At 38.1% G+C, this 27,482-nt stretch overlaps 1 protein-coding gene across 4 annotated transcripts in view; it reads left to right on the top strand.

Moving 5' to 3' along the window:
• The window catches only part of LOC145986526 (transmembrane protein 47), a 276,873-nt gene that overhangs the window by 239,202 nt on the left and 10,189 nt on the right, over nt 1–27,482 (top strand). For all 4 annotated transcript variants that reach the window (XM_083120638.1, XM_083120640.1, XM_083120639.1 and 1 more), the window contains 3 exons: nt 13,173–13,362; nt 20,210–20,359; nt 26,799–26,861. In XM_083120638.1, coding sequence (XP_082976764.1) covers nt 13,173–13,362; nt 20,210–20,359; nt 26,799–26,861 — 403 coding nt within the window. The remainder of the gene's footprint in view (nt 1–13,172; nt 13,363–20,209; nt 20,360–26,798; nt 26,862–27,482) is intronic.

The following is a 27,482-nucleotide window of genomic DNA, read 5'->3' as shown; positions in this document are numbered from 1 at the left end:
CCGAAAAGTTTTCTTTTCTTTCTTTTCACTTCTATCACCACCTATCAAATTTTCGAAATTTATCGATTTAAAATAAGTATTTTAAAAAATCCCCGGGTATTTATATTGTTTTAAATCCATCGGTATACAGGGTGTCAGAAAAGTCCCGCACCATAGTCAAAATGGTAAAATTGTGATAAAATTAATTTTGTCGTTCTTTGGAGCCGCCGAATGGACCCCATTGACAATGTTTTCTAGGGGGTATGTTAAATCTCTGGTGTACAGCGTGAAGATGCACGATGTGGCTCATCTTCGAACAAGAATCAAGGACGTATGCGGAGCCATTGCCACAGATTATGTCCCCCGTGTGCTCAACAATTTGCGATTCCGCCTACAAACATGTATGGAACTGAACGGAGAGCACATTGAACAAATACTGTGATTTTGCCTATGGTGTCGGACTTTTCGGACACCCTGTATATATACGTCGCTTTACAACGCGCACTTGTACTCGCATATTTTTAAGTAATACACAACAATAGCAACAGTAGAATGGAAATTGGATATATATTCAGCGTGTCGTGATAAGAAAGAAAACGTATCGGATAGACTAGTGCTTGGAACACTTGGATGTCCCACAGTTAGTAGTGTCTGAACTTAGAAGCTGCCACATCTCTTTACATTAACTTGCACAGTATCTGTAAAGTGTAGGTATTATCCTTATGTCCAACACCTATTTGGATAGTAGCAGCTAAAGACTTACAGAGGTTACAGTTGTAGATGAAGTGTGTGTTTCTGGTGGTGTGTGCTATTTAGAAAACTACAGACGTACTTGAGGTAATGTCCGTGGAATGTTTTAATGAGCTGTGATTGGGGGACTTTTCAGATGACTGGCTTTGAGCCAGTAAATTAGTCTCTGTTGATGCGAGTCAAGGTTAAAGAATTTCCTGGTGCAATTTTGAACGTCTCAGCAGGTTCACTGTTTCAGAAACCTATATGTTTTACTGAGTGTGTTCGACGTTTTTTAGTAATTGGCACTCCAAGACCTTGAAGAGGGTCCTACGGCGCCAGATTTCGCCGAATAAGGTAACAAGGAATGAATCCTTGTAAGAATGTTTTGCTTTAAGTTAAGTCTTGGATGATAGATAACCTTTATGGGTAAGTAAAACATAATTTTAATCCTACCACAAAGTTATCAGTAGTCTCTGAAAGCCCTTTGTTTACATTCAAAAGCCTACATTATGTATCTACGCAATTAGGGGCTTGCTATGCTTACCCACGGAATTCAGGGATTGAGTAATTTTCATCTCTTCTCGAAATTCTCGTTCCTATCTATTTCGAAGATTTTTGAATTGCAAATTTCAACATTTTCGTCAGATCAGAATCCCAGTATGAGCTCCATGACAACAGTCCTGTGAGGGCCTAGTGGCTTTGCAATGCGCATGTTATCGAACTTCTTCACTGCTGACATGCCTAACCGGAATCTCATACTTACTTTCAAGTAACTCCCCAATTGTTCTCATGTGCTGAATTTTAGATTGGTCAGTACCAGGATCGAACTCGGGACCACTGTGTCGTTGGGTAACCGTATGTTAAGTGGCTCGCTTGGACTGTAAGTAAAAAGTTCTGTCCATAGTTAAAAAACTCAAAACAGTTCTTACATTAATTCATGATTTGTTTTGTTTGTTTGTTTTAGTTTCATCAGCGCGGTCAGTTGTATTGCAACATTCGATTGATTTGTTTTTAGTTTTTCTGTAATTTTTGGCTAATCGTGAAGGTGATGCAAGGTGCCGAAAGGATTATACTGGCTGCGAGTCCAGACACCAGAGCCTCGTCAGTCTGCAAAATCCAATCCAAGACGTGCTACGTGGAAAAGAGATTGACATTTGGGTGTATTTAAACTCCAACATTCAACAGTCAAGAGAGTTGAAAATGAGGAATTCCAGCTTGTCATTGCCTGAAGAAAAAGTCAACTCGATTTGGCTGACAGCAGAAAAGCGTTAGTTACCTTGACTTCCGGAAAGAACGGTTCTTCGCTTACTTACACTTAACGTTCATTATCGTTTTCTGTCCCATTTTTTGGGCCCGTTTCCTCTCAACCTAATCCCCTCCTTTTTGCCTGGCAGGTCTGATGTCACATTTCCCAATGCCGAAGAATGGGAGAAGAAATAGACGCGCGATTGGCAATTCGATCCGAGTTTTACCCCTTCTCAACATGTCGTTGATGGAGAAGAACGGGCAATCCATCACGTCCATCCACCTTGCACAGCCAAAAGAGACGTTTTAAAAGAGAGCGAGACGAAGAGAAGGTGGGGTTTGGAAAGAGACGGGAGAAGAAAGCCCTGTCAATACATCGATCGCTGATAGCATGAATAAAGAAACGTGAGACGTTGGGTGAGGATGGTCCTTGGGTTTTTTACTTTTTCGCGTACCTTGCGTTTTGCTCCAGGTTTTTGGAAGAGCGGTATTGGAAGCCATGGATTTTATTTGTTTTTGAAAGCAAGATCGATAAGGTTTCGTTTCTTGTGAATGTTTTAAGTGAGTTAATCAGTTTTCCGCATCACCAACTAAACTCACCGAAGACGTTCACTTATGGTCCGGTTGTGTCTAGGTCAGTGATGTGCGTCTACACCTAAACAACGATGCCCTCCATCTACGCGTAGTGTGTAGTGTAAAGCCCTATCTAGTTCGCTGCGCTTCTTGACTCTTTCCACTCGGCGTGTCTAGTTGGTTACAAACTGAAAACTAAGTCGTCTATTAGGTGTACAAATCAACTCTCGGTATTTTATCAAGAAGGAAAATACGTATTCATGAAACTATAGTCTTACATTTTAATCGGCTAAGTGATCTCCATTGGCATTTATAGTTTTGCCTTCTTTCGGGCAGCTGGCGAATCCCTTGGCGATAGAACGACGGCCGTTTAGAGTATAAACTCAGCAATGCTATTTCCCACCTCTTGAAGATTTCTGAAGTGTAAATACACCAGATGGTGCCGCAGGGACCGGAAAGGTTGGTAGTCTGAAAGGACCAGGTCCGCAACCCAATGAATTGAGCGTCTCCATAGTTCCTTTTGCCGTGTGCGGCCTGGTTTTATCGTGCAGCAATATCACCTGCCAAGTCCTACTGCCGGTAAATAGTCTACCTTTCAATTTCTTTACTCAATCGAATCAGTTGACGGTGATTTTTTTAATTTTCTTTCAACAATTGCTCCAGTTCCTCATCCTCTACTGTTTTGGCTGTCCAAGGCGCTCTTCATCTTCCAGATTGAAATTCCCCAACCGGAATCGCTGAATACCATTTGCAGGTGCTCTATGATAAGACATATTCACCCAAGGACAAACAAATCATTCCCTTCGCCTCAGCGGCATTTTTTCCAGTTGATATGCAAATAGCATGCGGTGCCTGACATGCTGCTGCTCAAATGACATCGTTCGGCCTCAGGGCCGGATTAAGACGAAATTGGGCCTGATGCTTGAAATCTTCGGTGAACAGTAAACACAACGACGTTATAGTTACGTCACAGCGCAAATAATAGTAACTACAATAAGTAACGTTGTGTCTAGGCGTCCGAAATTGGGGCTCCAAATTTCATTGTAAGATTTATTTTCAGGTTAATATAGCAAAAGAAAACTGTTCAGCTTTCGGAAAATTCTCGTCTGTTTTCATCTGGGCCTATTTCAGGAATGGGCCTAATGCTGCAGCATCAATAGCACCCACCTTAATCCGGCCCTGTTCGGCCTCACTACTGCTTATTTAAGTTCGTCTGCTAGTCGGGTATTTTACCTGTTGAGTTTGGTACTGGAATGCCCAAATGTGGCAGGGAAAGTTCCAATTTGAACATTCGCAACAGTAAAATATAACAAGTGAATCAATTTAGGGACGGAAAATTAATTTGTATACATTATACTTCGTTGGTTTTGTGTCCGCGCCGGTTGCAGAGGTGCGTGCTAACCAATCAAGTGAACGTTAAAAGCAGCAGGCAGGCATTTGTTGAATCTTCTTAACTTGAACATCGCTCTTTTTGCATGCTACGTCTACTTGATTGAACACAATGCCCTTTACACCAGCCTAACACTGAGACGCGCCTGCACTATACGCTGCAGTTAGCACTATATTCACGGGTACTGCGGATGATAGTTTATTTTTATAATTTGTTTTAAATTAGTTTAATTAAAATTACTGGAAGAAATTATACCGCAATTAGTACAGACCTCCCCCTTTTTTTTTAGCAACGTAAAGAGGAAGAAAAGTTAAAATAATTGCATGTACAGTATCGTGATATTTGAATTTAAGCTTTCGATTTGTATAAATATACCGAAAGCGTGGGCGATCCAATCTGGAACTGCTAATGGCACCTGTTTATTTCTGCTTAACAGCTAATCCCCTTAAATGATTTTGAAAGTTTGCTTGTATATACAATTCCGAACGTGGACAGAGCCACGTGAAATATTTTCCTGCCCCACCATTCGTAAGCATTAGTTAATTGATCGTGGAATGAAACATGTTCAGTTGAACAACACGCTAGGATTTTTCTTTCCCCATTTACCTATTTTGTAGTGTTGTGGTATTGACAGTTCTACGTAGTAGAAGTGAATACAGTTTGTGTCATTACATTAATGATACCAAAAAGTGTACTGTTCAAGGTCTTGTTTATTAAAATTTGCAAACCTTTTTTGTTGTAAAAAAATACAAACTTGGCTATCAAGATTAATATTCTGTCCGCACAGAAGTGCCAGTAGTGCAATTATAATTATGACGTAGTGGTAAAGTCTATGACAGTCAACATAGCTTGCTGTCATATTTTTTTTGTTTTTCAACTTTCAAGTCATAAATATTTCAGAGAGAGCTCATTACTCAAAAGATTACACTGGTCGACATTTTGAATGAAGTTGAGCGATGTTTTGATATGAATGGGTGTTCCTTAATCCATTTATTCGTACTAAGTTCGAAAATGATTTCAGTTTTTCTCTATCACGTCAAGTGTTTTCACAAATGACTTACTACTATGCCGGGAATTCCATTCTCCTCGACCTTCTGGCTGTGGCACCTTTCGAAGCAGGAACATCCCTTTTTAGCATCCAGCAGTAATTTGCCTTCAAACTTACATTCCACTTGCCCCGGTATCGTCTTTACATTTCTGCAATGTCTTTGTGGAATTGCTTGCCTTGTTCCTGATTGAAGTCACCAAGATTACCTGGAAAGATATCGAGGTGTGAGTACAGAATGAGTAATTTTAGTCTCATTTTGCAACCACGTTTACGGAATTTTTCCACACTGTTCTGCACATGCTCTTAGTGGTTTTCTTGATTATGGTTTCCCAGAAACTGTGCAACTACGTCTTTAAAACTTTCCATGGGGATTTTTCACTTTGTGTCGTATCGTATTTCCAAATTGGCTGTCGGTCATCAATTTTCTGATTTGTTGGCCAACGAAAATACACTCCTTGAATATATGAAAATTGATTTTATCCAAATTCGGAAATTTCCTGGCAATACGCTAAAACATTTGCCTCCTCTGCTCAGTGCCTTCACGAACTGTTTCTTTATTTCTATCTTGAAATGGAAAGCTGGAAGTAAGACTTTAGATTGATCAAGCAATTGTTGTGTAATTTTTTCACACTTGTTGACAGAAAATTTCAACGTGGCTGAGTTTTTTAATATATATATATTTTTTTTTATTATTTTTTTTTTCAATTGATGGGCTCTGTCCCGGCTGTCCCATTTACAAGGGAAGCAACGATACATGGTGCATCCAGACTTTAGTCCTAGCAGTCCTATTACTTTGAACTCACCGTACACCCACCACCCATATTCCTCATATGTCACTTAATTCAGCATCATCGTTAGGCTTTCATAGGATTCTTTCTGCGAAAGTGAATATGATTCGTTGCAAGAAAACTGATTTCACCTGGTACGAACTATTCATCGTAAAGACGCAGGGAAAAGGAGGTGACCTCATATTTCGCTGAGAATCAATCTGTGGTGTACTGCAACAGTATTAGAATGCTGGTTGAATTTTACGGGGAAGTTTATAATGAAATGAAGACAAACTTGATGAGGCCACTGTGAAATATGTTAAGTTGATTCATTGTCGTGTAATTTTTTCACACTTGTTGACAGGGATAGGAACAAATAGTGGTTCGAACACCAGTTGGAACTGTAGGTCCAGTTTTGGACAAAGAAACCAAAACTAGCTCAATCACTCAATACTTTTCCGCCTTAAAATTAAGCTCTAATAATAATGAAAAACTTGACTAATAAAAAGTAATTAAGATTGTATACGTATTCTCAGAAGACAGGGAAATTTTCTTTACCACTTTTATGTTGAACGTGGAAAAGAAAATGCAGCAAGTAGGTACAGTCTAAAAAGTGTCGTTGCAACAGTACAACGTAGAGGAACATCACTTTGAATAGCTTTGGCAAAAATGTGGGAGGAGAGATATAATTTACTGCACATGAGAGATTTTGTATTTGATGTTCTAGCCCTGAGGATGTTATAACCGTGGACCGCTATTCAGCTAGTTCTCTGTTCGAGAATTAACCAGTATCACCGCTGGGCAACTGTACATGTGCTCCCTCATCCCCCCCCTTTTCCCTGAGTATTCCCACCACGCACACACGCTGTGCATTTCTTTGTATTATACATGCCTTTTTTTTCGGAATGCGCGTATGCCTTTGTTTTATGCTTGTCAGTCAACGAAGTAATTTTACGTTGCTAAGCTGGGAAGTCTCCAAACGGATGAACATTCTGCGGGAAACGAAGGGGCGGGAAGGGGGGGGGGGTAGTGGATTCAAAAAATCCTCTGTTAAAACCCTGTTCGTGTGCTGGTATCGGCACTAGCTAAATGAAATTTCCCTGCCTCTGGACTTTCATTATTTTTTATATTTTTTTGCTGGTGTGTGCTCTCGCAATTTTCCAAATTGTAGTAGATAAATCTCAATTCGAAGGCAGTAAAAATGAACAAAGTTAAAACGTTCCTTTTTTGTGATGACAGCGTGAAATGAGGTGAGATTCATGAGTTTACAATATAAACAGGGCCTTGCTTTGTAAATTAATGCTCTATCAACTACGGTAATGTTTTTTTTTCCTTGCCTACTCGCAAAATGCATCTAATTAAAGAAATGTTCTTGAATTAATACCAATCATTTATTTATCCGTCAGTTACAGTGTCATTTTGTTCTCCAGAAAATTAATTTTCACCTAAATTGTGGGTATATGTGTGTATAAAACAGTGATCAACATTTCTTTTTTCGATTTATAAACACACGGCGTACTACTACTTTTAAAAATTACCATGCATGTTACGCATGGTCATCTTGGCAGAAGCTTTTGTTTTTTATGTTTTGAATGCTTGATGCCACATTAATTCAGCACACGCAAATACAAGAATGCATTTAAAGTATGGATCAATACATTTTCCTATATGTACTTCGAATATTGACTACCTAATGGCATTACAAGTTAGTTTAGCACTCAAACAAGATTACATTGATACAGGTTACCAGCTCCTTAACAATATGATTTACGTATAAAAGGTACACTGGTAACAGATACATTCATATTGCTTTTTCTAGTGTATGTGCTCTACAGAATCTGAGAATTGTCCGATGAAAAAGGTGTACAGTTCACTGAATAACCAATAATAATAAATAATCATATAAAAGCAGTGCAAAAATGTGGATTCTTGCACCAGAGTGGTATTCCTAATGAAGGCTCAACTGGTAACAGCAGGAATAACTATGCTAACGTATGACCATATCGCAGCAGATTTTAAAATTCGGCTACCAACAGTGGAAAAAGAAAATGCATGGTTATTATTCTGATTTAATGATTCACGTGATACAGAAAACACAAAAACATTAAAAACATATGCTGTACTCATTATTAAAAAAAAAATAGCACCGAATTTTGAAAAATCAGCTGCCATGGCGACTACCCAGAGTCGAAGAAAATCTAAAGCAAGAGGTTTGCTTACCTTTCAAAAAAAAAAAAAAAAAGCGATAAATACAACAGGTTCAGGTTGTATCTTGTTTTCCCGATTTCTAACGCATGCTCCTAATTTTCAGCTAAACGGCAGAGTTGTTCCCCGCGGCTCCTAATGAATTTTTATATTGTACAAATGACTCTGAGAGCCCTGTCGCCGTTGTTTTATCGCCGGCTCATTCTGTATTCCGGAGTCGCATTCGCGAAAAGCCGACTTGGCAGAGTTCGCGCTGGCAGCGTCAAAGTCTTCCTTCCCAGGAGCCGGAGAAGGAGGCTGCATCTGACATTTCATATCTCCCGGAGATAGTTTAGTATCCTCTCTGAGTAAGGGGGGAGGTAACATGTAATTAATCGCAGCTTTTGGCCGAGGGATGTCTCTGCTATTGATCGACACGGATTTTCTCCGAAACTGCTATTCCTACGGCAGTTTTTTTTTTCCCCTCACTTTTTCCTGCGAAGTTGAACAAGTCTGCCTGCTAAGATTGATTTGGAGATGTTAATTGCCCCATCAGCCCGGGGCCATCATTATTTCTTTAGCTGGACTGCTGCTCTTTAGTGTACTAATTAGCAGATCCGAAAAACCAACCCCGCGCAACATTCAACTTGGAGTTCTGAGATTTCAGCATTCTTCAGGCGAGACTAAAAAAACAGTTGCCCAACCATAAGATCTTGACCGTATTAGTACGGTAATTATGGCATTTTCACGCATCTGTATTAAAATCACAGTCTAAGGCGAATTATCGATGAGGTCCAATTCAATATCTCCTTAAATACGCCCTTGTTATGTATAGTACATACGAGGGGTGTTCAGAAAGTAAGCGCTTGTCCTGATCTGGCAAGTACTTTACAAATAATGATGACTGTGTCGAGAAGTGGTTTATGGAGCAAGTAGAAAAACAGTCAAGTTTTTTGCAGTAGCATATGAAACAAAGTACGTATGCAATATTATAGGTGAATATTGTATTCTTATGAAAGTATAATGCAAAATCTACTTTTCTACATAATCGCCAAGATTGTTTAAACACTTATCGTAGTGTGGCACGAGTTTTGATGTGTCTTCTTGGAACTCATGGGAAACCTAGGTGAAAGGTTTTGACTGTGTGGAGAGGGTTCCAACACTCCCCCTTTTTTTATATATATACAGAAGGTTGTTCGGGATCTCTGGTGACGATTTTGAAAGCCGCTGGCGGCGCTGTTATCAACGTCAGTCCGTCCAAACCGTGCATGCTGAGTAACGTCAGTACCGAGAACGCGTGTGCAGAGTGTTGTGCCATTTACCTACAACGATGCCGAAGAAAATTGAACCATGCTGGGAGGGCTACATAACAGCCCTTTCCAATGCTAAATATAGCTATTCGGCAATCAAAGGTATGTGCAAGAAGCGTGGTTTTGTGATATCTAAGAACGGGATCGGTGCGGTATTGAACAAAAAAGGCAAAGGCCGACTGGGCCTAATTCCACAGGGGAAGAAACAGGCAAATCCACGAGCAGCTACGAGTCGTACACCGGACATAGTGAGAAAAGTGAAGGCCCTTGTGTCAGGTGGTAACCCTGCCCCCCAAAGGAGTATCGCACGTAAGTTGGGAATGTCTGTGTCAACAGTGAACACCATAATCAAGAAGGACCTGCTACTAGAAATGCGGCATAAGCGGCGAGTTCACAAGCTGTTGCCGCGTCACATTGCGGAACGTCGCACGAACGCTAGAAAGCTTTATGGGACCTATCTTGCAGGGGAGAGATGGAAAACTGTGGTGACATTAGACGAAGCATATGTCTACCTTAGTGACTGTCACAAACCCCGCGCGATTTACTACCGCCCTCGCGACAAAAACAATTATCAAACATTGTATCGAGAATGCCAGGAAAGTTTTCTACGGGGTTTCATGATCATCGCTGGATACTGCTATAATGGCAAGCTAGCAATTCGCCGTGTAGCTAATAATGTGAAGGTGAACTCCACGTACTATCAGGATGAGGTTTTAACACCCATTTGTAACATAGATATTCCGGCACTGTATGGGGGGGTCAAAAACCAGGTCTGGGTGCACCAAGATAAAGCATCCAGCCTCTCGTTCGACTCGTCTGATCTTACAGCGAATGGAGGTGGAAACTGGCATCCATGCAATTCCTTACAGTGACATTCCGGTCAAGGCGCCAAATGGGTCACCCATGGACTTCTGTGCATTTGGACTCATAAAACGGGCCTTAGGAAAGAAACGTCCGCGCACTCTCAATGGCCTCCGGAAAGCCTGTCAGGAGGAGTGGGAAAAGTTAGACATAACTCTTCGGAAAAGTCTGTTGCAATAGAAATTACGTTGTCGGGCTATAGCGTGGAATGCTGGTTTTCCAATTGTGCATGATCGTTGGTGGCGACATGGGTTTTTATGAACTTGTCACCCTTCCAACATTGTCCTCAGAGATCCCGAACGACCTTCTGTACACACGACTGGTAACGGACGAACTTTTTTCCGCTATGTTGAAACTACGAAATGGAGGAATAACTAACGTTTTGCACTTTCCTGGCGAATGCAACAGACCCTTTCGACTGTCCCTCGTACCGCAATAAATGTGTTTTTCTTATCATCCTAGTGAACTTTACTTTATGAACGCCCCTCGTATTTGCAGCTTCAGTGAAAAGTGTTTTTTTTTTTGTGCCCACACGTACACACAAATACATACTAATATACACATCCGTGTTTGCACTTCGCACCATTGTTGATTAATTAACTGGCAGAATAACGCGTGTTGCGTGGGAGGTGCGCTCAAACAGAAAATGCGCCGAATGAAGTGCTTTTAGTTTTAAACAGGCTGGAGATGTCACTAGCATTGATCGCGGAGCTCCAGTCTTTAAAACAGGTTGTATTTGGCAAGAGAGAGATTCACACGCGCCCCCTTCCAGAACGGTTTTATAATATACCCGATGTATGGTAATGATGAACGTAAAAACACTTTCGAAGTTCAGCAACGACCACCAGTAATGACCACAGGAAGAACGAGTGGGAAAGAGATGTGTGTGTGTAGAGGGGTGGGCGAGCTACAAATGCATATTTGAGCCGAACGTGCGTATATTTTTCTTGTTGGTTGGATATAACTGCAAAAACTGTGGCATCGTCAAAGGTGAATTCATTGTAATGCTTTCTTCATTAACCTTCCTTAGAAAAAGTGACGTGGTTTAACTTTATGTCTAACCGGATGTTTCCATAATTCCATAATTTCCATGTAAATGACTAAATGTTTTTTTTTGTTATTAATACAATACATTGCAATTCTTTCATACGAAAGGCAACAATCCTGATATAAAGTAGTAGTCACAAGAATACACTTTTTTCCGTTGATATAATTTGTATAGCAGTAACGAGAAGAGTTGGATAAGTTTTTATTATTATTATTATTAAAAGTAACATGGTACAGTTATAAAAAATAACACATTATCGTTACTTTGTCATACAATAAGAACCAGCGTTTGAAGTGGAAATTGTTGACTGGAGGGGGTGTTTAGTCGGCCTTGGGGTTGGCTGGGGGAATGCTTTGAATAAAGTTTGTTAGCTGGTGGGGATATCGTCCCCGCATCCCCTCTCACTTGAAGCACTAATAAGAATATTTAACTATTTACTGATCTGTTCTCTGTAGTGGATGTATTCACGGTATAACTTTACACAACTTAAACAAAGCATTTTTCAATCTGACAGACCTTTCAGGTCTGAGATTATCAAGGTAACGGAAAGTAACGAAATACCGGTAAAATTACAACAATTTGGTAACATGTTACTAACTCGAGTACTGAAAGAATAACGTGTTACTTGCATTGCGATACTCCTCAACTCTGGTAACGAGAGATTCCATATATGGTGACATCATCGTAGGAGCACGTAGAGAGTTTATCCAGAATCTACAATCTGGGTAAGGTGTATGGATACATTACATTTCAGTGCTTGGATTTTATTTTTGATATATTCTTTATAAAATTTAATGGTATATTTCTTGTAGACAATTTTTTAAAAACTCAATAAAAGGAATTGTGCGAGACATGGTATTCTGCAGTTAAAAATGTTACTTTTTATGCATTTCAACAATTCTAGTCACTAGTGCAAGATAGAGATAAATACTGAGAGAAGTTCTAATAAAATAATAATAATAATAATTATTATTATTAACCAGATTTCATTTAAGCAAGACCTATTTGTTTCAACACACACTTTCACTAAGTTATGTGTTAATTTTGTTGTCCTTAATATTGTTTACTCTTTTTTTGACCAGTTTTATGTTACATTTAGGTGGTAATTTTTAATTGACATAAACCATCTGCCAAAGGGTGTCATAATTAACTAACTCCCTAGCCTTCTTAAACCCGAAGGTTCATGGCTGCAGCAACACAGGCCTTCCATCTGTCCCTATCTTGAGCAAGTTCTATATACTCTTTTCCATCCCTACCGATTTCCTTTAGGTCCATCTCAACGTTGTCCCTCCATCTTCGTCTTGGCCTTCCTACAGGTCTCTTACCATCAGGTTTCCCAACAAGAATCCTGTTAACTCCTCTTTCCTCTCCCATTCGTGCCACGTGGCCTGCCGACCTAATTCGTCTTGATTTAATTATTCTAATAATATTAGGACATGAATACAAATTATGTAGTTCTAAATTATGTAACCTTCTCCACTTACCTATCTCCTCATCCCTTTCATAATGTCATAATTAACATTTTTGAAAAATCATAGGTTTCATTTTGACGTATATTGGCAAAAATTAAAATTAATAGAATTAAATTAGGTTTGATATATCAATGCGAGGTAGTGTCAAAATGATTCAATTTCTGTGCAACATTCTAGTAGGGCAAGAGGGATAATTTAGGGGTATTGAGTATATATTATATATATATATATATATATATATATATATATATATATATATTAGTAATACAAGGGAAATTGGGTGAATCTGAAAAATGAGAAATACATCACTCTCTCCGTACAGTACCCTAACCCAACCAGGTCAAACAACATTGAGCATGCCGCTAGCGAAACAAGGAAATTCCTTAGGTCAAATTTGGTCACACAAGAATATGTGTGTTCTTGAATAATGCATTTATTTAAAATATTATAACGTTATAAAGTCCTAAATCAACAACTATGTAGCATTATTTGATGCTAAATAAGTTTTGACACAAGAAAGTGTGTCATAATTTATTCATTATTTTTGTATTTTTTATTTACAGGTGATTGCCTTCATCTGCGGCCTAATTGTAATTGTTCTCATGATAATGGCACTGGCAAGTACAGATTGGTTAATGTCTCAAGGATGGCGCCAGGGTCTTTTTATTCATTGCATCGCAGAAAATGCCAACACACCACTTCCCTTCAGTGTCACACAGGAACCAGGACGTTGCTATCCCGGTAGAAATGCTGGTAAGTTGCTCACGCACTCGTGCTTTCTTAGCTTAAACGTTGTCACCTTTTGTTGTAGCAAATCATGTAGCATGCCACAAGAACGATGTTCTTGTATTGAAATGTTATCATTCAGCTTCTCCCCCCTTCCCCCATTTCCAATTACCTTGCATCACTGGTAACTTCATGCTGGAAAATCCTATGTAGTTCTTAACATTCACCAGAGTGCAAATTAATATTTTTAGTCTGGAGGCTGCAAGGAACTTCTACCACCATCACCATTACTACTACTACTATGTCTACCAGTAGTTGTAGTGCTAGTACTACAGATCATTCCCTGACATTCGCTACGAGACTCAGCGGAAAGCGGCCCGGCGTCAGCGCTTGTCTTTCCCGGTGAACGGTTCCGCGACAGTCGCACGCTACAGTCTGTTTTTTTTTTTTTTTGTTTTTTTCGCTCTCCCTTCCTTCGCTCTCTTTCCCTTTCTGTTGACGTTGCAGACTGACGCCAGTATAATCCTCCCTCGGAAGTTGTGTTGTGTCGTGTCTTTGTGTTGAAGATTGTGGCTTAATATGGCACAACAAAAGTTTACATTACAACAAAGGATTTATCTTGTCCAGTGTTACTTCGGAAAGAGGAATGGTGGAGAAGTGCGACGACGTTTTGCAACGAAATTTCCTGGTGTTCCCGTTCCACATAGGACTTCTATATTAAACCTCATAAAAAGGTTTAGAGTAACAGGGTCAGGTCTGAATAAAAGTGGAAAGAAAAATGGGAAAATTAAAAAATAAAGTATACAAAGACAATCCGCACACCATCCGTGAGTTAAAAGATAGTATTGTGAGAGAAATCGGGAGAATTGCAGTAGACGAAGTTGCATGTCTAAATGCCATCCTTGGGAGATGCCAGGAATGTGTTGCAGCAGAGGGACATCATTTTCAACACCTTCTGTAGTCAAGGTTAGTACACAATATGAGAACTGTAATTTTAATAGCCGACTCTACCGACTGTTGCGGACCCCGTTCACCAGGAAAGACAAGCACTGATGCCGGGCCTCTTGCCACGGAGTCTAGTAGCGAATGTCAGGGAATGCTCTATACTATTAGTAAGGTAATGTTCCCCAAGCATTCTTTGATCTCTGCCATTTTGGAGGTGATGTGATCATAACCATGCTTCAGCTGCCTTTACTCGCAGGTACCCATTTATTTGAGTCTGGGATAGCCCGAGAGCCACTTTATGCAGGGACAAGGTTGGAAAAATTCCGACTTAGATAACACACCGTGGGAATTGAACCTGTCTCACACGTAGCAGTCAGATGCCCTAGCGACTGGATCACTGAAAAATCGTCTTGAAAAAGTGGCTGATCCCCAGGAAATAAATTCTGGACAAAAGGATGGAGATGATCCCCCAGAATGCTCCGATAGTGATTGGCGTTGATCTTCCCATGCAGAAAAACAAGTGGTCCCACACCCTGCCAAGATATCGCACCCCATACTATAATGGACCCACCTTCATGCTTCACAGTCTGCAAGAGGCAGTCAGGATGAAACACATCTCGGGGTGTTCTCCACACGCACCCGGTGGTCTGAAATAACGTGAATGTTATTCATCAGACCAGATGACTCGTTGCCTACTGTGGGGACCAACTTCTGTGTGCTCTGCACCATTGGCGTCGGTTGACAGCATTACGTGATGTCACCAACGGCTTACGAATTGCCACTCTGCCATGGATGTTTGCAGCATGGAGTTCCCTTTTGACAGTTTTGGTAGAAAGGGGGTCCTGGAGATGCCTGTTCATTTCAGATGTTATCTCGGATAACGATTGCTTGTGCTTTCGGGCCACTATGCCCTTCAACACCCTCCTATCCTGAGCAGGAAGCTTTGTCTTTCGTCCAGTGTTGTGCTTTGAAGATGCCATCTTACCTTGTGTTGTGTACACTGTCATAATGGCTGATACTGTGCTCCTTGCACACCCCACAAGGTTGCGGTATCAGTCACCGTGGCTCCAGCTGAACGTGCTCCAACAATCATGCCTCTTTGGAACTCTGTCAGGTCTGACATTGCAGCGTCTCTTGAGAGCATACGATAGACGAATGCACCACCAATGACTGCTGTTGACTGACTAATACCTTCCCCTTCACAGCCACTAGGTGGCAGATTTCAGTGCCAGGTGCTGCTGCTGTACTGCCGGTGTGAAATGTGGCATACTTTTACGCAGGTGTTTGAATTATTTTGTCTCCCATCTGTAGATATATATATATGAATAGAATGAAAAGAATTGGTATACTACCAAAGTTCAAAAATGAACGTGTGTCAATTTGTAATATATTAAGATACATCAGTAACCTTGAAACAATTTGTTCAATTAATTGCATAAACATTCAAACAGGTTGGCCTCCTGGTTAATGCTGTTGTCTTGCTATCAAATCAATAATACATGTAAGGGTGTGCATATTTATAATAGTTGTGCATAAAATATGGCGATGCCTTCAGTGAGAACCACGAAAAAATCACTAACAGAATTCATGTATTTGTTTCAAGTTTTTCCATGATGAAATGATTTATTTATTATTATTGCTCAAACAGACCAACTGATTGTTACAATTATTATCATTTGTGTAATGTTAATTATCAAATCATGGTATTCCTACCATATCTTAGTTTTTCAGGAGAGCATGTCTTCTCTTGAACCATCAACATTGATGAGCACAATATCTTTGCATCATTGAGGTCTGTGATAAGCAACTTGTCTAGATGCCATTACAAGGAACATTCTGGTGGACTTATCTCAATTTTTAAAGATATGCCAGTTTGTCTCAGTAGGGATGATATGCTAACTGTGAATGTTTTAGAACTACAGAAACTTTAGTTATAATTATAATATTCATTAGTTTGTGCCTACCAGACATGCTTAGTATTTGTGTAACAAAGTTTGTTTCTCAAAAGTAAAACAGAATGTGTGTACATTACAAATGTTAGTTTTGAAACTTGGAAAATTCATTGAAAATAATCTGAAAATATATTTGAATTTTGAATTGGCACTGGAGTAGGCACCCTGTAGGGTATAAATAACCTCACATCACATTAGACAAAAAAGTTTTACCTGTAAACAAATTGAGTAATAACATTTCTTCACAAAAATGGTAATAGATGCTCTGGAATTAAGTTATTTTTATGACTTTACTACCACATGCTGGAGCATGACGCTAATCACATCACCTCCAAAATGACCAATATCGAGAATGTGTGGAACCCTACCTCCCACATCCAGAGGCGAGACGTCCGGTCATCGGGAGATGCAACGATGACAAAGCAAAATAATAAAAATATTGCTTTTTAAATATTTTAGGGAAGAAGAAAAATAAATCAGAATATTCGCCTATTTGAACGAAATTAGTCAAGTAACAGCATTAAACAGCTAGAAATACGCAAGAGATTCGCTAAGTTTAGCGTATCGAAAGGAGAGGCCAGTTCTACCCCCCCCCCCCTCATGCCCAACCATCCCGCTGCATTTTCGTTGAGTGCAATGTTGTCGGGTGGACCAGCTCATCTGCGAATCCAAGGCCCTTCGACCGCTTTTCCCCCATTTTCGAAGGTCTGTAAGGTCCTGAGAGACTTTTCTTCTTTTTTTTCCTCTTCTTCTTCAGCCTCCTTGTTTACAAACACGGCAGGGTTTCTGTGACATCAAGATGAAACTTCTCAGAATGTCCAGCACTGTAAAGCATGCAACGCTCTTGTTTTTTAATAAAAAAAAAACATATTGAAGAGCATCGCAACACAACTTACACAGAATACATGATGAAACTAATGGTGCATAGAAAAAAAATACGTATAAGTAAGCAAAGTCATAAATTTCCCCACGATTAGTGCTAGAAAGAACTGAAAAAAAGCAGTTCTGGATCCATTCTATTTTCTTCATAGTATTTCTTCATTTAATTTTTTTGGATCCTGCGGTTCAAATATCGATTTTTTTTGGTGGTAAAATGTTCTTGGTTTACAAAACACAAAGTACTTCTTGCTCTTTTGTGTTTACTATGCTTACAAATGACAAGATTGATCAAGATTTTTGTTCTCGAGGTGATAGACATACATACTCAAACAGAACCTTTTCCCTAACATATCTTACTTTTACACCAGGGAAGGCCAAAAATATCAGGATTCCGGAAAATCTAAAAATCTCGATTCAAAAATTCTACTACCCGGGTTTCGGAGAGAGAAGTTTTGACAATTTTTCCATGTTTTTTTTTTTTTTTAAATTTTATTTTTTAAGAATAGATTTAGCCATCTCTACTTCACACATCATGTAATAACACTGTTATCATCATTATCAATGTAGGAATGCCCCCTCCCCCTTCCCGGGTTGAAAGATTGACCCTGACGTTTGGCAAGTCTTGCGATGACTACGTAAGAATGTCACGCTTCGCCACTGCCCACATCCCCTAATTGTCCCTTCATGGCATTGTGCTATATGCACGGGAAACTTTAAATTACCTTACCTTACCACAGAAAATAAACTCTACCATTGCATGTACACTTTTCTCCCTTGGTTGGAGCAAAGCCAATGGGAAGTTGGGGACAGTAAGTTGTCGGAATGATTCCTTGTTTCTCCAACACTAGTTTATGACTTCACGTGCTATTGTAAATCTTGGATGGTGTGATAGAATTCATTGAGGAACATGTTTGGTACTTTGGGATTGCTTCCAAATTCTGCTAACACTGATATATTCCGGGCAGCTGCACCTATCCTGAGTGACTCTGACCTCCTCTTTCAATATATCTTTCCATCCACTACCATACTTCCTTGCAACTTCAATGTAATTTATTCCGGAATGCTGATTTTTTACCTCCTTTTGTATTTGGTGATTGTCTTTGTGGTTTATTTGTACAGAATTATTTTCCTGTAGTTTACGGTTATTACAAGCATAAGAAAACAGTTTTTTCTTTGTGACGTTTCAGGAGAACACACGCTCCTTTCATGCTTGTAATAACCGTAAACTACAGAAAAATAATTCTATCATGCAAGCAATGCGTACATACAAGAAAAACTATTATTTGTACAGGCTTATGTTTTTATGTCATCTTTAATGTCGTAGTATGTACAAGGGAAAGTCAGGAAATCGAATGCAGGCAGTTATTGGATAGCTGATATGGTAGCATGCTAGATAATTCCTGTGCCCACACAACTACAAGGTGGCGCAAAAGTCATCACCTGATTTTCTTAGCTAGCTTGGGTTTTAAATTAAACAAGGTAGTTTTTTTGTGTTAAACTTGTATTGATACTTGTAAATTTTATGTCCTCAATTTTTAAAGATAACGTCCAAGAAATGACCACCATTCAAATTTATGCAAATTTGGGCTCTTTTTATTGTGTTGGTGGTGTTGGAAAGAATGCAGACCAAGTGGTACACAATTAAGTGTATAAATTATCTCAAAAGTTTTCAATAAAGACTGGCCTGGTGGTCCTGTTGAGATTACAAATGAAGTGAATGTGAAGAATGGAGCTGATTGAACATGACAAGCAAGAAACAACACACTGTAGCACCTGTAAAGAGTGGTCTCATGGTTTAGCTTAAACTTTAAGCATTATGCATGAGCCTTTGAATTTGCGAAAAAATGTGCTCATGATGGGTGACCAAACTATGGTTATGGATGAGGTGGAAATTTTACTGTGATAGACCAGAAACTCCTGTTCTGCAGATTTTGTAAAGCAGTAGGATGGATAACTATATCAATTACAATGGCAGTTTTTTTTAAAAAAGTAATAATTTTGTCTGTTTAAGTAAATTTTTTTACACTGATTTGCAATCTATTTTCTGACTTTTCCTTATACTTGGTATTTTTTGTATTACTTAAAACACATATTTTAACAATAGCTTGTAACAAATGCAGTAAGTTTTTAGCTGCTAAATAGTTTTTGAATGGCATTTTCCCCTCACTGTCATAAAAACTCATAACCATTTAGACTACATTGTGACATTGTACAACATACTAATAAATTTTACTGTTGAGAATAATGTTTAATTTTATCGTAATTAAAAATTGTTTTAACTTAGTAATTACCATATTTTATTATATACATATACTACAATTCTTGACAATTATCCATATTACCACACTCATTATTATAAAATAGCACTAAAAACTTTCCTGGAGCAGTAAATAAATAACAAAGGAAAAATGTTCAGTATTTCAATTCTTCTTAACAAAAGTTCTCTATTCATTAGAAAGATTATAGGGCAGGAGGTTAAAAGGCATTCATATTTCTTCCATCTAGTCTTCTAATCTCCCATTTTGCAACATTACTAACAAAGATCTTTGATTAGCATACTGAAGCGTCAAACTGTTTTTATTTATTGTTCTAGATACATCTTTTAATATATTTATTATAATTTTATTATTATCTTTTATGTGCATATTCATAATGTGTTCAATTACTAACATTCATTACTATCATCCATGTTACCACATTCAGTGAATAATTTGAAAAAATGAAATTTATTTGTGTACCATGTCATGGTGGGTCTTGTAATCACATAGCATTAAAAGGTTAAAATGTTGTAGTTAAATAAGTAAAATAAATAAAACTTGAACACTGTCAGTGTCGTTTGGAGCGAACAGAACAACATTTTAATCTTTTAATACCATGTGGTTTTACTTGAATAATTTCTTCCTATGTTTATTGGTTGAAACCGTTAACAACTACAAGGTGAATGTACAAATTTCATTTTTGCAAACGTGTTTTCTATATTTATGTGCATAATCAGAATCTGGTATTTTTTTTTACATTAAACATTAATGAACCATTAATGTTATTTGAAATATGTTGAAAGATGTATTTCCTCATTCTGATAATTACTTTTTTTCCAGCACACATCCAGGCAGCTGCAGCCTTGTGTATTATTACTCTCCTGACTGACGTTTTTGCCACTTTGCTCACTGGTTTGGGTTTGAGAAGCAAAGACCACAGGACAAAATACACCTACTACAGAGTTGCTGTGTATATCATGGTTCTTTCACGTATGTTCTTATAGTTATACTATGCTTGTACACTATTATAATTTTAATGATAAGAATTAAATGGTGTCATAACGTTCATAATGCTAAAATTTGTAAAATAAGCAGAAACACATGTGTGGAAACCATTACATTTCATTAGACTTCAGTGTCAGTATAATTAGCAATACATAAACAGTGATTCTGTGAATAACCTGTCTCGCCTCTGACTTAAAACTTTTGTCCTTTTGAGTAACATAGTGCCATATGAAGGATTTGATCCAGTTGATGTTCCAAATGCCTTTCTCATATGTCTACAAAATTACTAAAGTTATGAGTCATTGTTCTATGTAGTCTAATTTAATTTAATTTTAGTTACCGTGTTATCACCAATAATACTTAATATAAAATTACATTAATTTTTCTTTCTTTTTAATCCTTCTATATCATTGGGGAAAATAAAAATGGTTGTTTAAATAATAAACAGCTTATTTAAGTTGTATATTTTAACCAAAGATGAAAGAAAATTTTATTTACCTGCCTCTTTTTTTTTTTAATAATATATATTAGAGGTGATCGGAAAAAAGAATACGAAGCCTACAAATTCCATTAGGTATTTATTAGACGAATACAAACGGACTCACGTGAAAGATACTTCACACACAACTTCTCAACATAGTCTCCTCCCCGATTCAGGCAATTATCCCAGCGCTTCACGAGGTTCATGATGCCTGCCTGTCTCATAGAACTCGGAGTCCTGTTGTCAGAGCCCAACCCTTGCTTCGTGCTGGACATCATCATCCAAGTGAAACCTTCATTCTTCTGAGATGCTTCTTCAAAGGAACGAAGATATGGTAATTGCTCGGAGCAAGCTCCGGGAAGTATGCTGGATGATGGAGCACCCAAAACCTGCAAGCCCTGGACATAAGGGTTGAGCTCCAACAGCAGGACCCCCAAGTTCTATGAGACAGGCATCATGAACCTCGTGTAGTGCTGGGATAAATGCTTCCACCAGGGAGGGACTATGTTGAGAAGTAGTGCATGAAGTCTCCTTTCTTGCGAGTCCATTTGTATTTGTCTTGTAGGCTTTGTAGCCTTTTTCCCCCCCCAATCATCCCTCGTAATGTTAGAATAGTCGATATTTTAACTATATTGCTCTCTTTTTGTCTCTTGTCGTTGCTTCAGTCCCAGTTTTTTCATGGTGCCTAAATGATCCTGGATCTTAATACCCCAAGAGTACTTCACTACAGCATACAATCAGATTTTTAGCTGTTTGCCAATCAGAGATGTTGGGACCCAAACTTGGCCAAAATGAAGAATGTACAATATTGATAAAACTAATAATGTGCGAGGGGGCATTCCTCAAATTTCATGTTTGGTTCAATACTACTAGATGTGCTTTATCAAATAACAAATAATAATTTCTCAGAATTAACCATTTCCTTTGTTAATGACACTTTTTTTTGTAACAAAAGTAAATTTGCTTCTAGACTAAATGTAATGTAAGAAAGGAATTTACAATTTATAACAACATGAATTGTACTCCAAAGTAATTAGAATGATACTTCTTCAGGGCTTGCCATTGTTTCTCTTAATTTCAATGACTAACTAACTAACTCTCTAGCCTTCTTAAACCCGAAGGTTCATGGCTGCAGCAACACAGGCCTTCCATCTTTCCCTATCTTGAGCAAGATCTATACTCTTTTCCATCCCTACCGATTTCCCTTAGGTCCATCTCAACGTTGTCCCTCCATCTTCGTCTTGGCCTTCCTACAGGTCTCTTACCATCAGGTTTCCCAACAAGAATCCCGTAAACTCCTCTTTCCTCTCCCATTCGTGCCACATGGCCTGCCCACCTAAGTCGTCTTGATTTAATTATTCTAATAATATCTGGACATGAATACAAATTATGTAGTTCTAAATTATGTAACCTCCTCCACTCACCTGTCTCCTCATCCCTTTTAAGTCCGAAGATTTTCCTAAGGATTTTATTCTCAAATACTCTCAATTTATGTTCCTCTTTCAATGTAAGGGACCAAGTTTCAGATCCATATAATACTACAGGCAAAATTACTGTTTTGTATATTTTAACTTTTAGTTTCTTAATTTCAATGGTGCATATTAATTTATGCATATTTTTTTTAAAATAAATTTAAAATAAATATTAAATAGAAAGGTGTTTATGAATGAAATTGTTGGGATCAGCACTCAGACTTTTAAAAGAATTTACCAGGCTGCACCTTTCCATATATATTAACAATTGCATAATGATCTGCAAACACAAAACACACACCACGAGTCATGTTGTAAACATGATTACCATTTCTAAACCACACATGATAAATATAAACTGTTAACTTCCTTAAAAAAATACTATAGATGGTGTATGGTCAATTGACCTAGGTTAGATCATTGGATATGGTTTGATCATGTTGTGAAGCATAGACTTGTAAATATGCATTAGTTACATAGCCAGCAATCCAAGAAATTATAGTAATTCTAAATGCTACGTATCCACATAATAATAATAACAATAATAGTGAAGAAAGTTAAGTTATAACATAGGTGAAAATCATCATTAAACCATAAATGCCTGCATCAACTTTTTTCTGCATTTACTACTTTTTGTACTTTATTCACTTGAAAGATATTTGCATAGTTTTCTAGAAAAGTCCCGACATGAGGCATATCATAATCATCATCCTTCACCATTTCCTGCCTCTGGTTGGGTCGGCATAGACGTCAAGACTCCATTTTTTCCTGGTCTTCCACCACTCCTCTCTTTCCATGGTGTTCCAATCTTGTCCTCTTCTCCTAACACTCTCCACTATCTGCTCTTCCCACTGACATCTTGGTCTCCCCCTTGGCCTTATTCCCTCTTCATGTGTCCGAACCATCTCATCTGTGCCTGATCTATCCTGTCCTGAAACTTCACCACACCCACTGTCTGTCGGATCTCCTCTTTCCTTATTCTATCCCTTCTAGTTTTCCCCAATATACTCCTTAAAAATTTCGTCTCCACTGCCTGCATCTTTCTTTTGTCTCTCTCTGGCATTGTCGTGCATTTCATAGGTACATCCCTGTTCCATATTAATCTTCAAACACTTTGATATAGTCCACCACCCGTTTGTCCTCTTCTGTTTACCTCCACTTCTCTCAATTATGCTTCCTAGATATTTGAAGCTCTCCACTACCCTCAACTCTTCTGTTCTCAACTGTTCATTTCTGGCTCTTGTTTCTTGTTGTTATTAGCACCTCATTCTTTTCTGCACTGAATTTCATTCCTGCTCTTCTGATTTCCTCATTCCAACTATCAGCTGTCTCTGTACTTCTTCCCTGTTTCCCCATATTACAAAGTCATCAGCAAACAACAGGGCCTTCATCTCTTCCTCTCCTATCTTCTTCCCCACCTCTTTGTTAATTGCATCCATTGTAATTGTGAAGAGCAGTGGGGAAAGAGCACTTCCCTGTTTTAGTCCATTACTTACACTGAACCACTTTGTTCTTCCCACTGGTGTCTTCACACAGCTCTGGTTGGCTTTGCATTTGCTCTCCACTCTACACATTCTCTCTTCCTCGACTCGTTTCTCTCTTAGAGCCTTCCAAATCTTTGTTCCGTCCATGCTATCATATGTCTCTTCTATATCTAGGAATGCCATAATTAAATCATTTCCATACTCTGAGCCTTTCCTGCATTTGCCTTATGGTTGATCTGCCTTTTCTAAATCCATACTGTTCCTCTCTGATGTTCAGCTATGTTACTTCCCTTATTCTTTTCTCTAATATTTTCTCATACACCTTTGCTGAGTGGCACATAAGTGTTATTCCTCTAGTTTTTACATTCCTTTCTGTCACCCTTCTTGAATATGGGAACTATTAGTCCCTTTGTCCAATCTCTTGGCACTTCTCTCTCTTGCCACACTGTTTTCAACACACTGTACACACCAATCACTCCTGCTCCTAGTATCATTTCCACCGGCACTTCATCTACTCCAGGTGATCTACCTCTCTTCATTCTCTTCAGAGCTTCCTCCACTTCTTTCACTTTTTCTTCTTCTTTTTTTTTCTTCACGTTCAGTAATTTCTCGAAATGATTCTCCACTTCTCCTTACTTCTTCATCCTCTTCTACAATGTTTCCCCTTTTATCCTATCGCTTACAGCTGTCTCCTCTTTCTCTTCTCCTTTCTCTCACTAATCCATACAATACTTTCTTGTTCCCATCTACATCTTCTTCTAGCACTTTGGCCCATTCTTCCATCAACTTTCTTCTTTCCTCCTTTACTACTTTTCTTGCCTCTTTTCTTCTTTTCCACGTACTCTTTTCGTGCATTTTGTGATTTAACTTTAAACCATTTTCTAAATGCATCACTTTTGTTTTTCACTGCCTCTTTAGTTCTTTCATTCCACCATGGTGTTTCTTTCTTCTTTCTTTTCTTGCTTGTCCTTCCACATACTTTTTTGGCTACCTCTACTAACTCTGTTTTAAATCTTGTCCATTCTGTTTCTACTCCTTGCGGTTCATCTCTTGGCACTTTCTTTGCAATATTTCGTGATATTTCTCTTTTATCATCTTATTCTTCAATTTCCACACTCTTCTCCTTCTCTCTTGTTCGTCTCTTCTATCTTTTTATTTTCCATCTTACGTCTACTAGTAGCCTGTGGTCACTGTCTAAGTGAAGAAAGGCAGATATGATATATATGATATATAATTGCGATTCAGTATAATTATTAATGTTTACATTTTAGGTTATAAATTGAACTTCTTTCGAACACATAGTAGTTTTAATCATATTTTTGGCTAATACCATGCATAAGTCATATTCATCCTCAACATTTTTTTTTCATAATGTAAACCAGGTCAATTTTCAGAATACACCACTGCTACCATGTTGGTAGTTTGAATAACTGTTTGCCTCCAAAATGAAGTTAGGGGAATCTGGGTTGTTGTGCACTTGATGAATATCATAGTTTTATATTGAACAGTTGTACAGATTTTTGTTTATTTCCAAAAGTTCCAATGATTCCCTCGCATTTTGTCAATTGCAAAATAATTGTTCTTTTTCTGTGCACATGTTTTTATTTAATCAAACGTGAAGCCAACGTTGTTAGGTTTTCTTCGTCTTACATTTGCTCTCTCTTGAGCTTTCTTGTTACCTGACAACAGTTGTGGATTGGATTTCTTGTTCATTATGCAATCCAATTTAATATCCACTGGTGCATTCTCTTCCTGCAAAATTCAAGCCAAATTTTGAACCTCAAGAAATTCTGGTATTGTGTGTAGGTTACTGGGTTTTCTTCCTAGTTAAGTTGTCAATCTCAGGCTGCCTACAAGAACATCAGTGTTGCAAGTATATTAACTGGAAAAAGTCCCTAGAAACCCTATTGTGTTACACGAGGAAGGAAGATGCTCATTCTGAAGTTTATTGATTAGTTGTTCCACTCAGCATTCTCATTTGAGGACAGAGTAATACACTGCACACATAACATTATTTATTCAAATTTTGGACTGTTCTCTATAAACAAATTTGATTTTCACAGTTTATACTACATAGATGATAATTATTCAAAAATAGGTTTTTAAATCGCCAGTCACTGTTTTTTTTAAAAAATATATAATATTCATGAAGGGAGACAAATATAAATGTTTAATTCAGACCAAAAGTATAATTAACATAACAGATCAATAATTAATTAATGCCAAAATGAACATGGTAATATGTGAAAAGAATCCAAATGAGGATGCTGGGTAATAATGGGTTAAGAAAATTTAAACTGTGAAACTGGTTTCCTGTATCTACTGTGTCCTGTCAAGATGCGCTCCTAATTTTACCATTTTAAACAAATACTAAGGATTATACTGATAGGTGTAGTCTGGACGTGTGATAACTTTGCCAATTCGATGACACACTTGCACCTTGACCAGATGATATGTAATTGCAATGATGCCCACTACTAAACCTGTTTCTGACCAAATGTCTGCCTCTTACAGTGGTTCTATTATTAAACCTATTTCCAAAGTTACTGGAATGTACTGTAGTATGCCTTGGGCTTAGAAATACATAAGAACACGAACTACTCTTTTAATGTGGTACAACTGTGCAAAAATATCTTGGTTAATATGTTACATGTTCTTTACGTTGTTCTGAAGATCACTTGTTTTGATATGTGACCAGCGTTAGTGCATTTTGTGTGCCAATTATGCTTTACAAAGATTAAAATTATTGTTTTACTCATTTCCTTTATTATGAAGATGTAAACATTGCCATCGTTGGAAAGTTCTTGCTTGAGCAATAGTAGGCCAAGTACTTTTTATATTATGCATTTTTTTTTATTTATTGGATGTGCATGAAGCCTCATTTATGCACATATTATTGTTTGTTTTTTCTTTACATTGTATCCATTATGAGATTTACAAATTGTATTTTTAGAATGCCTTACCCTGTTTCCTTTCTTTCTTTACAGTGGTATCAATCCTTATTGCCTTGGTCGTTTACCCAGTATGCTTTGCTGCTGAGTTGAAAGATGGTAAGATTTGTGATAATATCTACATTTGTCTACATAATTTTACATGTAATATCTATCACCCATCTTAACTTGGAGTTGGTTGGGGGGAGTGAGCAACAGGGCTGCCAGTTACACAAAGAAAAAGAATTACACCTCATTGTGACGTAATACACCTACACACATGCCTGCCGACAATGAGACATTTGATACTTCAAATGTCACATTCCTACACTTTGGTCTCCATATATGTTCATAGGGGGCTGGAACAAAGAACAAATTATTTGTTTTAGCCAGCAGTCCATGGAAAATATAACAAATGGCTACTTCTCTGTAAGTTTGATTGATTGATTGAGTTGACTTTTATTTTACTTCACGTTTTGTGCCTCTTGGCTAATTTGCGAACATGGGGATGAGGGATGAAATTATGAAACTTCTCTGTTAAGTGAACATGAAAAATATGTAACAATGTACTCCGCATATACCCTGCATACTACTGGGCGAATTAAGCTTTTTACTTTAGGGAGGCAGATTTGTGATCTCAATTTGGGAGATGATTACTTTTTGGTTATGCAAATTTGTATGTGTTACCAGTTAGTAAACTAATGCGGTTTTAAGTAGCCTAGTCATTAAATCTTATAACGT

This window comes from Lepisma saccharinum, chromosome 4 (genome assembly GCF_977018435.1).
Source record: "Lepisma saccharinum chromosome 4, izLepSacc3.1, whole genome shotgun sequence".
NCBI lineage: Eukaryota > Metazoa > Arthropoda > Insecta > Zygentoma > Lepismatidae > Lepisma > Lepisma saccharinum.
Note: the sequence above shows the minus strand (reverse complement) of the source record. Positions and strands in the feature narration are given on the sequence as shown.